Source organism: Megalops cyprinoides, chromosome 17 (assembly GCF_013368585.1).
Source record: "Megalops cyprinoides isolate fMegCyp1 chromosome 17, fMegCyp1.pri, whole genome shotgun sequence".
NCBI lineage: Eukaryota > Metazoa > Chordata > Actinopteri > Elopiformes > Megalopidae > Megalops > Megalops cyprinoides.
In genome coordinates this window covers 8,245,621-8,260,174 of record NC_050599.1, presented here as the reverse complement: position 1 = coordinate 8,260,174, position 14,554 = coordinate 8,245,621, and the positions used below count along the sequence as shown (strand labels likewise).

The following is a 14,554-nucleotide window of genomic DNA, read 5'->3' as shown; positions in this document are numbered from 1 at the left end:
TATCATGATCAGCTTTCATTATCATCACAATCATTATTATTGATCATAATGTTAAATGTTTTTTTTTTTATCTGAAATGTAGTATGAGTGAGTCGGCTGGAAAACACTGCACTAAAACTTTAATCACAGTTCAAATTATAAAAAAAGCTGTTGACAGTGTGTCTCCAAGGTGGGTCATGGACCTTCCCCCATAGACAATAAAATTAATTATATAAAATGAAATATAATTACACGATTCCTATTGTCTAACGGCTTCACTGTAAACAGCTTTTTTATGCTTTCATATTTAACATGAATTTGCAATACTGAATATTTGTATGAATTTGTTTGACATTCAGTCTAACTAATATTTCTAAAAGGGGGCAGTTTCCTGTATATGACACAGTTTGACACAGAAACTGAGTGATTGATCATTCCATCAATCAAATTTTACTAAACATATGAGAAAGACCATGCGAAGAAATGGCGAATACTGAAATGAAAATACTGAAAACTGGTTAGCCTGTTATTCTGAGGAAAAGGAGGTGAAAATACGTGAAAATGTGAAGAATGATTGTGGTGAAGGTGACAATTATAAATGAATACTCAGTGTTGATATGTATATATCTGTATGCATATGGGTATATGTACTGTATGTATGTCTCTAATTAATCAATGAGGTAAAATTACAACATGTTGTTGACAGACGTTTGGGTGATTTCCTCGTCAAAGAGTGAATCTGTTGTTTTGGAAATGAATCTGTCTGTTTTGTGGGTGTTTGTGTACTGCGATCCTTTCTCTGTGTTATTGGTGGGTGAGTATGATCTGTCTGCTGAACGAGGACAGCAGTGAGAGGATCAGCCCACAAAGCGCTGCAGCCTTACTCGCTAAGAGCGTGCAGACTGCACACCTTCCCACAGAGCGTGAGAGTGAGAGACATCCGTCCTGCCTCACCTGGCTCGTCACCACGTGAGGGGCCGGAGCGTCACAAACCCCCTTGTTTCCACTCGTCAGCGCGCAGCAGCTGGCCCTATAAGGCGAGGGGAAGTGGAATGCTTTTTCAGCGAGAGCCTGTGACGCGGCTTCCTGTCTCCATTACTCTCTGAGAATTTCCGTCGCCTGCACCCCCCGCGGGTTGATACAGCGCGGGCGACAGGTTTCGGGTCAGTCTGTCTCTGCTCGTGCTGTGGATCAGTAACTAAGGCCATGCTGTTATTTTGCCTGCAGTTCCCCTGAGGTGAAAGAACGCTGGTTAGATACTCTTCACAGGTGAGTATCGCCATCATTATTTTGTAAATAATGCTAATTATATTAAACCATTACTGTATATATGTATGTGTACTCAAGTGATATGGTCAATTGTTCAAATATATTGGGAAGGGGTTGCATTGTATCAACTATGTTATATGGTGTAATGCAGTAAGCGGTTTGGTATATTATCAAAGTTTTGTGTAATCCTGACATAAAGTTCAATACTCATAATTTAAAGTCATTAAATTGTTTTTTTCCAGTATTACAAGCACTTTATATATTAAGTATTTTAAGGTGTTATATTTTACACCAGCTTTTTCTGTCTCTTTTTCTAATCAAGAAGGTGAAAATATGTAATTAATCAGTACTGTTTTTTAAATTGATATACTCTTAGATACATATTTTTTCTTTGTGCAGTTATCCACATAATATTAATAATCTTTTTTTAATACACACTTATTTTGTTAGATCGGTTATAGCCTTGTTTAGTGGAATGCATTTCTGAGTTAATAGGACTCCAGCTGAACCACCAACACTCACAGCCCTAAACACACACACACACACACACACACACACACATACCCACACCTACACCCACGCCCACACCCACTCCCTGTTGATATGATCACAAATGCTAACAGAGTGCTTTGCACAGACTGCCGAGCGAAAGCCCTCTACATAAGTTGACTAAAGCCTTTTGCTTCAACCACAGGAAAATCAAGGAAGCAACGGAGCGGTCAGGTTCTCTGTCACCACCCCCAAGTGTACTCATGACGGTTCTGAGCGGCAGTATCACTGTGAGTGTCCACCTTAACTCTACTGTTGCGATTAGGGGAACGTGCGACTTCCTTTACTCTTTGCATCGGCTTACCTGCCTTATCTCATGACTTGCTAATATTAGGGTGTGTTTACACCGTCTCTTGTTTTACCGTACAAACAATTTTTTTTCGCTGTTTCTGCTGAGGGTGTTGAGCCGCTGAGTCGCTCTGGATAAGAGCATCTACTAAATGAATGTAATGTAATGTAATGGGTGTAAATGTGAAGGTCGATGTGCTGGTGCCTTATTTCCGAGATGCTGTTATTTATTTTTTACTATTTACTGTTTATTTACTATTTTTCTTTTCCTTTGCTGTAGTGTAAAACTCTAACAGGAGGTGGAATGGATTCAGTCATCGAACAGCCTTCAGATGTAAGTGCGCACCTATGTGTCTATGATATAAATCGGGAAAGGATATTGATTTGCTGAGCCTCTTAATGGATTGTTGAACCTTGGAGCTGACTATGCAATGCATAATGTATCAAGCCAACATACAAACACCTGCGTCAAAGAACACAAGAAATGCAAAGAAATGAAATGGTTTAAAGTTTAAAATGAAGATGTGCCTGTTGTTGTCTTTAAGTTGTCCCCCTGTTTTGCAACTGTGGGCTAGGGGAGACCTAGGAGAGCTGTATCAGAAAGGAGAGGATATTGAACTTAATCTGATCGATGTTTAATTTTTGGGAGAGCTTGCATTCAGTGGCTGTCACGTGGAAGTCAGCATGAATGGGGGATGGGGGGGTGTTGAAACCAGGGCTCCACCCTCCCTCTCTCACATGGGGAGAAGTGTGCTATGTGCCATCTCTTGACTTTGCTTTTGCTGTTTCTAGGGCAATGTGAAAACCCTCCCCCATTCAGAGCAGTTGTGTAACACGGAGGAGAGAACGTGCCATCCCATTGGTGAGTTTGAACATTCAAATTCCTGTTTGAGACCACATGTGTGGTTAGGCCTCTCTGCAGTTCTCAGTTAAAGAGGAAAAAAACGATCAAAAGCCGTCACACAGTACACAGCTGAAGACAACACAATATTTACAAGGGTAAAAAGTCAGCGTGTCATGTTGGAAGCTTAGATGCTGATGGGTACATTTTTCTGTATCTAAAAAACACCAACTTTCCTTCTAATGGGGGCGCAGTAGCATAACCAGTTATCTACGTGGGTGGGGTCTCTTCAAAACATATGAGAAAATGAATCATTTGTGTCTTGTTTGCTTTTGAAACAGAGAACGGCAGCAGCAGCAAATGGAGCCTTATTCCGAAGCTTCTGAGGAAGGGCTCCAGCCAGTCCAGTCCTGCCCACTGCCCAGAGCCCGCCACCAAGACCCCGCTCTTCGGTCAGGTGCTATCCAAAGTCTGTGATGACAACGACAGGCTTCCCAAACCCATCACGGTATGGCACATTTCAGACCTTGCCACTGTTGAAAAAACATATTTTCACAGCAATGAATTTTCTCATTAACAAGTGTACAGTGACGTAGTTATGAAGGGAACTGAGTTTGTTGTTGGATGGTTCAGCCTGCTTGTGTCCTGAGTGGGGCACCCAGATTTCTTCAGTAAATGTACTTGATAATTGCATTAATATTCCTTTCAGAAATTAGAGTGGAGCATGTGTGGAAATAAAATGCGTAATGCATCAAAATATTGATTTCAGCAATTGCTGTTTTTATATGGTAATTAATACATTGTAGTTCATACATTCATGTCAATGGGACATCCTTATTCAGAAAGACTTGTGCTTTGTATGTTCCACATGTAATGCTCTATGATACGTGAAACAACAAAGGCTAGTTAATTTTATCAACGTCAGAGCCCACTGTGGATTCAAACATGCAGCCTATTCATCAAGTGCTAGACCCCCCTCAAGACACACACACACACACACTCACACACACACACCCTCTCATGGCTCTCACGGGCCCCCTGAGGTGCTAAACTAGAGCAAGGTAATTGTATCCGAACAAAGACCTGACTGCAAATCTGTTGCGGGTTTCATGTGTTCATTCAATCTGATGTTCCTAGAGATATGCCCTCTGTTCTGCCTTATCTGCTCTGCGGCTTCCTTGCACATGTTCAGAACAGATGCATGTCTCGACTGCGTGAGGCGCGTCTAACCGGACCAACCCTGTTTTCTCACAGGAGATACTCATGCTGCTGCTGAAGAAGGGGACCTTCACGGAGGGCGTGTTCCGGAAGCCCGGGAACGCCCGCAACCTGAAGGAGATTCGGGAGCAGCTCAACGGCGGGGTGGAGGTGGAATTGGGGGCTGCGCCCGTTATCCTGCTGGCTGCTCTGTTCAAGGTAAAGACCTGCACCTACGCCTGCTCTTTCTGCTCTTTCTCATTAACATGAGTTTGTGGTCTGGACCTTCCTCAGACACGCCACAGGTGATCTGAATGAAAAAACATGCATAAAAATGTCCCTTAAAAAATAATGAGACCAGAGATGTCCTTGAGTCTGCATGGTGGTGTTGAGCATGACCTTGCTGGCACTCGCTGGCACTTAATCTCCTCCAGTCAGTGACTGTTTTCAAGTAGCTATAGAAATATAACACTTTAAGGGCTTGCGTTTCCTTCCGAATGGGTGTTAATCAAGTGACTGATGGTGGTAAAACCGTGCTGTATGAATTACAGGACTTCCTGAGGCAGCTCCCTGGCAGCCTGTTGGTAGCAGACCAGTACAAAGCATGGATGGCAGCGCTGGAGAAAGAGGATGACCAGGAGAGATGCAACAAACTCAAGCAGTAAGTTAGATGTGTTTAATAAAAAGCGTTTTTTATGGTTTATTCCATGAGATAATAAAACCCAGAAAGAAATGCTTAATTGGATGCACAGCACAGGGCATTTCTATCTTACCTAATTATTTGCCTATATCTTTGTATGCTCAACAGGGCACCTTAAGGTGCCCTGACAGGGCATTAGTTTTATTCTAGCATCTATAATTAAATGTACAAGTACAGACATACAAACTGTTGACGTAAATTAGACATATATTATATATGCTTTACATAAGGCAAAGGACTGGCTGTCATATACCAAATAGCAGAATAAGCCGCAGTTGTTCAGCTGAGACTTTTGAGTGAGGAAGACAGGAGGACATTAGCTTAGCCATTCAAATTCTTGTGGTGAACAGCACAGAAGGGGCTTTTTGAATGGATTTTTTTTTCTGGTGAGGACACAAAATGAGGAAGTTGCGCACTTCAGCGTGAACCCCTCAGGTTTTCCACTTCTTCTTTTTTTTAAGGAAACTCTAAAAGAAGAAGTCAGGGAGGCCTGGGGGGGCAGAGGCTGTAAAGAGCGCCTAATTCATCTTGCTTTCTCTTCCTGTCAGGGTGATAGACAAGCTCCCGAGAGCCAACATCCTGCTGCTGCAGCACCTGCTGTGCGTGCTCCACCACATCAGCAAGAACGCCGATGCTAACAAGATGACCGCCAAGAACCTGGCCGTGTGCATCGCCCCCAACCTGCTCCAGCGTGACAACCTGCCCTTGGACAGGGAGACCGTCGACAAGGTGAGTTCCGCCATGGATCGCACGATCAGATTAGGATCAAAAAAAGGCAACGTGTGGGTGGATGCCTGAAACACAGGCCCATATGAAGCACTTCAAAGGTGCATCAGCCACAAGAGGGAACGTGCATATTTCCTGAGACCAAAAGGAGAGATCAACCTTTAGAAATGAGCACGGATGTGACATTAAGGTGTTACTTTCATCCAGGGCCACTTGACCTAAATTTCTAATTTGGTTTCACAACATTTTACTGAGGCATCAAATAAAGGAGTCAGAGTTATGCCATGATGTTTTTTGCCGCATTTATTCAAGTCATGTCCTTTCACTTGTAGGTGACAGCCTTGACACAGTACCTCATTGAGAACTGTTGCAAGATATTTGGGGAACACATCCAGACTCTTCTTGGAGACCCTGATGAGGAAGAACTTGTTGACAACTCAGGTAAGATGGATGCCTTCACATACACAGCAGTAACGGTTTAGCCTAGAGCTCAGAATGAAATACCGGGGACTGAAACCTCACAAAGTCTAACCAATCATCTGTGACTGTCCTTAGATTCACTCTCCTCGCATCAGCACGACTCCGCCTACGACAGCACCGATCCCGACGCAGATGGTGATGTGGGGGTGGAGCTGATGGAGAGCAGGCCCCACCCATGCCACAGCATCCCGCAGTCCACCGGGTGCAAAGATGACCGGCCAGCCGTTCCCTCTTGCTCGTCCAGCGCCATCTTCCAGACCTTCACCAAGCCCTTCAACAGGAGGAGCTCAGAGCCTGCCATCTTCCACACCACCGGCATGACCAACCTCCGGGGGCTGGCCAGGAGTCACGACGACTTCTCCCTGGACAAGGAGAGCTTTAAGGAGCAGCCGCTGAAGAAGCAGACCTCAGACGACTCCTTCCTGATGCACAGGCGGAGCAAGAGAGGGCAGCTGCTCCTCCAAGCCCACAGGAGCAGCTGGGCCTCGGACCTGCCCGCCTCCCGCAAAGACGACTCCTGCTCCTCCTCCTGCTCTCTGGAGAGCTCCTTCTCCAACCAATCGGAGAACTCCGTCTTCACCAGCTCTCCCTTGGCTTCCCCTTCCTGTCCCAGAAAACCCCTGTTTTCCCACCACCAGTCCTTCTCTGCCAAGGCGGTGGAGGAGGTCCCAGCGCAGAGTAAGGAGGTGAAGAGACGCACACAGTCCATGAAGACTGAGAGCAAGAACCCGCGGAGAGTCAGGAGCTGGAGTTCCTTTGCCCGGGCCAGCTTTAAAAAAGGGGAACCCCAGAAGGAGGCCACGTTCCCCTGTGAGACTCTCCAGGAGGACTCCCAGAGCGAGGCAGAGCCCGCTGAGCCACCTGTAAGGCCACGCCCGCTGTCCGCCATCGCCGTCTTCCAGCAGGTGGACAGCCGGATCCCGGGCAAGCCTCCGTCATACAAGGAGGCCATCCTCAGCGGGCTCCAGCCTCCCCCCCCGCAGTACCACGCCATGACTGTGCAGGGCGCCAGAGAGCTGGAGAGGAAGTCCCGCCCCTCGTCAGTGAGCGAGGACTCCCTGTACTCTGTCCTACCTGTCAATACATTCATGGACTGCTTCCCCCAGACCCCGGACAGTGGTGTGGAAGACATGCCTGCCGCAGACCCACACCAACTGGTGTTCCGTCAGAGAGCCATGTCCGAGTCAGTGTCCCGGACCCGGCACGAGAAGCTGAACCGCAGGTGCAGCCAGCCGCTTTTCGAGGAGATGTCCTACGCCAAGGAGTCCTACGTGTAAACTACTCCTCTCTGTCCTTTGTGCAATGTGTTACACTTTGTATGTGCAACGGTTAAGTTGCACTCTCTTAAGTAGTACTGTTTAGAGTACAGAATTATACTGTTTTTTTCAGTTTTAAAAGCTATGTAAATATGCAGAATTACAAGGTTAAAAAACCCTTAGCCACCATAAAAAGCTATGTAAATATACCAAATCTGCAAGTAGGATTAATATATACTGTTAATCTAACATAAAATGGATCTTAATAACTTTGTTTTCTTGTGTTTAGCAATGTACATGTGTAAATATACTCTAGTTACTGTATATTTCAGTATAACTTTTTGTATGTATGTGTCTTCATTTTCCACTTTGACTACAACCTCTTTACTTCCACTACAATAAAGCACCTTTTTTGAAACTACAGTTATGACTTCTGTTTTCCATTTGTCTTGACTGTAAAGAAATTAGGTGGATTTTCATTGGCTATCTTCAGTGATAGCCAGCTGGCAAAATAACAGGTGCTTTAAACACCATATGACTCCACCAATCAGCTCCTACCAATTAGTCATAATGCATTCTGTTCGTGGCACACGCTGTTGTGGCATCCGCGGCAACCTTGACGGAGCCTCTGTCTGCGGGTTGACCTTGCTATGCCATGCCTGAATGGGGCATCTCCAGGGGCAAAGCCTATGGAGCCCAATGCACACCAGCATGCAAGATCTTTCTGCTCTGGGTCTTCTGCAAGTGGTTGCATAACGTAGCATTGGCGTTCCATTGAGAACGGCGTGTTCCGTCCGCAAGCGAAAGAGGAAACCAAGGCTCATCACTTGGGGGAGGAAGGGGGGGGGGGGGTTGTGGGGGGGTGCGATTTTGGTTTTTCTCCGAATTTCTGTCGGCTTCTCTTTGAGTGCTGCCACTGCTTCTTCCTGTCTCTGCTTTGGCACTGCAACCACCGGCGCTTAGCAGACAGCGGGTTGATAAATTAGCACTAAAGTGAGTGGGGCTACGAAATAGAGTCTAATTCGCTGTATTTAAAAGTGGCAGGGCCTCCGTTACACATTGGCAGCTCATTGACATGGTGTTCCTACACGTGATTATGTGAACGTCTGCAAGGGTAACCTAACATACCATATGCTCGACCAGACCCTCTGTAATTTAGTGCCAGGTTCAAAGTCATGCAGATCCACGATCACTTTGCGAGTGTCATTTCCTCATAATGTTTCATTCTGATTGAATTATGCAACTTTCACATAGTCACATTTTGGAGTACTGTGAAATGAGTTTTGTTGCCAAAAAAAGAAAAAATAACAACCGCATAATGTGTGGCTATTCAGAGCCCAAAAACACCCAGAAACAACATGATAAATAGCCATTTAGACACATGCCAATAGACAAATTTGATCTGTATGGCACAATGCTTTTTTAAATTCCTGCCAATTTAAATGGCAAGTACACTCACAAGCAATGGCAAAGTTAAAAATGATTTTCTATACCAGAAGTAAGGGTCTGTGATCATGCCTCAGTCTATGTATTGGATAACTAGAAAAGTGATGGAAGGATTCAAATGGAATCATTGCCAGTTTTACAAAGCATATTCTACAGCTGATGCAACAACTGTTAGGGCCACTCTAGTTATTTTCATAACCTCTATTTGTCATTGATAGACAACTTATTTTTTATTAACTTATATATCTGGATGAGGACTCAGCAGGCAGGAATGAAAAGGCATATTCTTCCAATTTACAACACAGTAGGTGAAACAATGGCCTTTTTAAGGTAAAGCCTGCAGTCAGAGAGTGGTTCAGTTCAATGGTTCCCAGAGAAAGGGCCCACGTCACACACATTTTACTATTTCTTATGAGTGCTACACATTATTGCTCTTGTTCTTACAAGCAATAGCCCCGATAACAACTGGCAAAGCAATGCAACAACATAACTCCTTAGACTTAAAGATGGGTTTGAGATGGGGCTCTGTCTTTACTCATTATACTGTATTTATCTCAGTCAGAGTCTAGTATAAAGTGCAAATTCTCTTGAAGCACGATGCATACTGAAGACATAAATAAATGTTTTTTGGCACATGCCTTGTCAGAACAAACAAGGAAGAGGAAGAAACTTCTGCTATTTCCCTCAGCTCGTAACAGATATGGAAATTGTTTTGGATGTGTCAATAAAACATGCCTGCAAGGCTTTTTTTCAAAGCTTAATTCCAAATTGGTTCAGCATATGCAGCAAACAGGTTTTTTTTTTGCTTGATTAGACAACCAGGAGGGGATGTTTAGAAAAGGGTGACATTGACCAAAATGCAGGAGGCCACAACATTTCCGACACAGACTGAAGACCCACCTCTTCGGACTGCATCTTGGTTCACCTCAATCCCCACCCCCTAACACCTGCTACCTCCAGTATTTGATGTTTGTTTTAAGTGTAGTATTGTTTGGATTCTGTGTTCTGGTAACTGATGTAGTGTAGTATACTTGGTTTCCGCTGCCTCGTCAGATTGCATAACTTAACTTGCGGTAGGTCTTGAATGGTGTTATGCTCACACTCACTGGTCTGGGCACGTTGTTAGCCTGGTCAGACACTGTTGCTCATTTAACTTGGATGGTTACACTTATGTTCTGTTGTGCTGGAAGTCGCTGTAGATAAGAACGTCTGCTAAATGCATGTAATGTAATGCGGTCTGGACCAGTGACAAGAGCATTCATATTCAGAGCATCAGCAACTAAGAAAAGGACTGTCACATAAAATAAGGTGGCTAGATGTAGAAGGCTATGTCTTCACAGACTTTCCCACAGTGTATAGCTCATCATAATGCCACACCTGTCACTGTGGAATGGATTTGTGAAAGTACTCTGCCTGGGACAGACTTGATAGATATCATTTATCAGTATTGTTTAGCAAATTTTTTATCTTTTAAAGTGTTTGTTGGGAGTGTTGAGTGGGAAAAATGGGAATCCTGAACCAGGACCCTTAGTCTGGTAAACATGCATATACTGTACATTTGTGACTAAACACAATGATGCATCTCCAATAAACTCTAGACACACATGATGAGCACATGAAGAATGCACCTTATTAGCAAAATGAATGGCAGTGGTGCAAATGGGGTGGAAAAAAAAAAACCTTGCATAACAAGGTCACATTGACTTGGTGAATTGATGGCCGGCATGTTACGTAAGATAATGGTGGACGCTCAACGATTAAACTGATTACAGCATAATGAACTCCAGCATCTTCTACGGCGGGTGGAAATTTACCAAAGCCAAGCAGTAATGAGAGGTGACAAGCTGAAATGGGCAAAAGAATACATGTGGCGAAGTTCTTTGGTCTGAGAAAAGGCAGTCAGCCATTCATTCATTCACATAGCTATACAGAATCTCTCTTGAGAGAATGGCCACTGCTACTTTTCATCTTCCCACGGTGAAAATAAAGCTTTACGTTCAATTTTTAAACAAATGCTAACCCTGTGGACCTCAAAACGAACAAAATAAACAAATAAAGAAGCAATTCCTGTTAGCACGTTTGCCCTAATACGTTGCTCTCTTGCACCCAAAGGACATGCTAGTAATGATTCCCTGGCATCACTGCAGCGATTCAACAGCCAACAGTCAGTGATCTAGAAATTTATCAAATGCAGTCCAATGCAATCTTGCACTGCCAAAGTGAAACTGAATACTGTTCTTATAAATTGTCTACAAAGGCAGTTGCTTTCGTCGTGAAACTATTGTAAATACCAATTACAAAAAACATAGCTGGCTTATTGTGGAGCTGAACACTATCTGCAAGTTCATTAATGCCTGTGTAGACACTACACATTGTATCAGTACAGATAAAAATTAAAAAAAAAAATTCTGCCAACAGTGTTTATCGATATGAAATTATAAACTAAAATCTGACACTCATGAGAGTGTTTCTTCCTTGGGTGGACCCTCATATGTGCCTAGCATATACAGTATTTAAAGGCATAACATTCCTTAATGTCTTTTGTAAGAATATCCCAATGACAAAATTTCCTTTCTAATTTACAACATTGCAATATTACCCCATTGTAGGGTAAAAAATGATAAGTGATTCATAATTTATGAATAATTTATGACAAGAAACAAACAGGATGGTCAGTTAAGCATACGGAACTTAACTGATATCTGATCAGCATTCACAGACAGGCCATCCTCACCTCCCAGATGGACTTTATATGCATTGATATGCATTCTTACCAGTCCGTCAAGGTCATACATGAAATACAGAGTAAACACATAGATATCTTTCGATTTTGTCAGAGGAGAAACGTCATTGGTGACTTCCTTTGTGCTTTCCCTAATCATTTTGGGAAGTTAAAGACTAAACCTAACGCTATTTTTACAGCGAGCATCACAGTAGTCATTAAAAGGTTGGGCATGTAGCCCTTGTAAGCAGCTTTCTGGACATGCAGCCTTTCTGTCCATGGTCCCCTCATGTTTACAGGTCAAATCATGCAGACAAATTCACATTAATTCACATTAGCAAACAAACCATGCAAAAAGCAACATGAACAACAATGAAAAAAACATTCCCGAAATGTGCTGTGCGTAAAAAGCACAGATGCGTACTTGGAACATGTTGCACTTACTCTGAGTGTTTCTGTTTCTATAAGCCAATGGATAAAAGATCATAAATCATTGCCAGTTCTAATGGAAGAATAAACCTTTGGAGAAAAAAAAGGTACCTAATATGACTGATTACTCATAAATACTGTTTGTACATCTATGAAAAGGCTACAGTAAACAGAAAATGATTACATCCTGCAAAGAATAACAACGGAAGAAGCACAAAAACAAATGGAAAGTAGGGGGAAAAATGAAATTCTTTGTAAGAAAACCACTATTCTCAGCTATGTTGGAGTCAGTCTACTGCAGTTTCCCTCCGCTGTGAACTCGTAATCCATGTTTAATCGGAACGGTGATCATCTTTGTTCACAGTGATGCGCTTTAACACCTGCGAGGTTCTTACATTCTCAGTCTGTATTTGCGCCATGTTGGAGAACAGGAGAACATCATGTGATTCAGACACGGTTGTTGTGTGGGCTCCTATGAAAGGCACAGTGTGCCACTGGTGCCTCTGTGTGCATACAGTACACAACCTCCCTTGGCCTATTTATTTCTTTTGAAGGTAGAAGACAGAAATGACTAGACCTTCCTTTGTAGTTTTTCCTACTATGCTGTTGATGCTTGTTATTTTCTGCTGTTGGTCCTTTTACCCCAGTAATTCCACAGATGGAAATATGTTTCCTTTCATTTAGGCCTTACCTTGCCTAACGTTATTGCCTCACGTGAAGAGATACATATTTTATTTGTATATCAATACATGTTTTATATGTACTGAGGCAATCTGACTCAACAGAATGAGATATCCAGTTTTGTGATTATTTGTAAGAACCTACATACTTTCAAAGCTTCATTCTTAGATCAGTACACACGAATCACACGTAAGAGAGAGCAACAACTTGTTTTGGCTCTTTGCTTCTGCTGTTAAAAAAAAAAAAAAACCCACTCCTTCCTGGCCACAAAGCTAATGCATTTAAGGTGTATGAAAATGACAGAGGGAGAGGCACAGCAGCATCCAACCATATTGATATTTCATGGTTTAAAAAGCTCTTAAGCCAGTTTTACTGTCACACTAAAAACATATAGTGTGATTATGGTTGAGCCTGAGAAAGCTTAATATATATTTGAAATAACAGTTCTGTAATTCTGCAATCTGTAAGCCCCCTGGTCTCTCCTGAGAGGCCCAGGTCTCTCTGCTCAGATTTTTTTCCAAACAATATTTATAAGAGGAGGTAAAACACCAACATTTTCAATGACACAACAGTCATTCAAAGAAGAATTACCAATAGCAATACCTACACCTTACACAACAATTAAGTCCTCAATCCAGAATGTCACACCAGTTTGTTTTTTTTTGACAATTACCGTCCAACCCCAGCACTATGGGGGTGCTTAGGGGTGCATTGTACCCCCAGATGGATGTCAGTGCACCCCCATTTGTCTCCTTACATCTTGATGTCTATATAGTATTTATGACTTTTTGTTCATCCCCATGGATTGCAATTGCACACCTCTGTATTTTCTCCTGGTGCTGAGCCTGGTACTGTCTGAATGATTGTGTGCCCGGGCTGGACATGTTGTCCTTTTCCAGTCATTTAGCGCCAAGCCAACACACATGTGATTTGGGTCTGATGGCTTCATTCATTGTGACCATCCCAGCTAACTATATAGGATGGTCACAATGACATCCAGGAGTCTGTGCGGAGTCTGTCACTTTGAGACCTGGTGCTATGGGGGGGGTTGGCGTGCATTGCACTCCCAGATGGACCTCAGTGCACCCTCAGTTATCTCCTTATATCCCGATGTCTATTTTCTCCTGGCACCGAGCCTGGACGCAGGAAGATGTTGATCTTGGAGATGTATTCACTGCACCAGTCTTGCAGAGGGGCTGCTCTGACTGTTTCTGTTCAAAGGTCTAACGCAACTGCGTGCACTGTGACTGCATACTGTCATACTGCAGACAGGTGCAAAACAAAAGTTTTAACGTGTTCCATCCGTCAGCATTCAGACGGCCTTCTCGTTGCTACCACACCGCATTTGTGAGGAACGAATCATGGCGATTCAGACATTTTTGTATCAAACTAACAGACATTTTTATATTAATGATAACTCTGTTCCAGTTACAAATTAGGTTACTAAAGCAAAACAAGGCATTGGGTTTTTATTTGTGTGCAACATTCTCTTCATAGCAATGACCATTAATCGGACTAATATCAATGAGAAGAGTGTTACAGTATAAAACAGTTACATGAATATATGTAAAGCATGAGATACAAGTCACTGAAAACGGCGGTCCTGTAACTTTAACCAGAAAACTCAACTGAAAAATCTCTTTTCATGAATTCTGCTTTTTAAAGAGGTTGTGTTTTTCTAACAATTGCAAGTACAAAGGTTGAAACCAGAAGATGAATCTATTTTATCCCGTTTTTTCAATTTCAGGGCTGGTTCGTATAGATGGAAGAGCAAAATCTTATTTCGACATAATCTTATTTCTTGTTTTCGAATCTTATTTCTCCGTTACATCACAATACTTTGGAATTTCTATGAGAGTATAATAGGCTACACGAACGGCAGAACATTACGCATCCAGTCGCCGGAGGAAGTGATATCACTGTATGGTAGTAACAAGCTTCTTAGATACGGTTGCTAGGAACTGAACACTGCTGACTGAGAAACGGTGAAG

At 42.9% G+C, this 14,554-nt stretch overlaps 1 protein-coding gene across 2 annotated transcripts; it reads left to right on the top strand.

Annotated features, from left to right (window-relative positions):
- Positions 1 to 1,135: 1,135 nt before the first annotated feature.
- tagapb (T cell activation RhoGTPase activating protein b) lies at positions 1,136 to 7,466 on the top strand. 2 transcript variants are annotated; one of them, XM_036550038.1, is made up of 10 exons: positions 1,136 to 1,248; positions 1,943 to 2,027; positions 2,366 to 2,419; positions 2,878 to 2,947; positions 3,268 to 3,434; positions 4,181 to 4,342; positions 4,675 to 4,784; positions 5,372 to 5,552; positions 5,882 to 5,990; positions 6,105 to 7,466. In XM_036550038.1, the coding sequence occupies exons 2-10, from the start codon at positions 2,001 to 2,003 to the stop codon at positions 7,304 to 7,306; spliced, it is 2,082 nt and encodes a 693-aa protein (XP_036405931.1). In that variant the 5' UTR covers positions 1,136 to 1,248; positions 1,943 to 2,000; the 3' UTR covers positions 7,307 to 7,466. The 2 variants fall into 2 exon arrangements, with proteins under 2 accessions (XP_036405931.1, XP_036405932.1); XM_036550039.1 differs by lacking the exons at positions 1,136 to 1,248; positions 1,943 to 2,027; positions 2,366 to 2,419; positions 2,878 to 2,947 and adding an exon at positions 3,048 to 3,127.
- Positions 7,467 to 14,554: the final 7,088 nt, after the last annotated feature.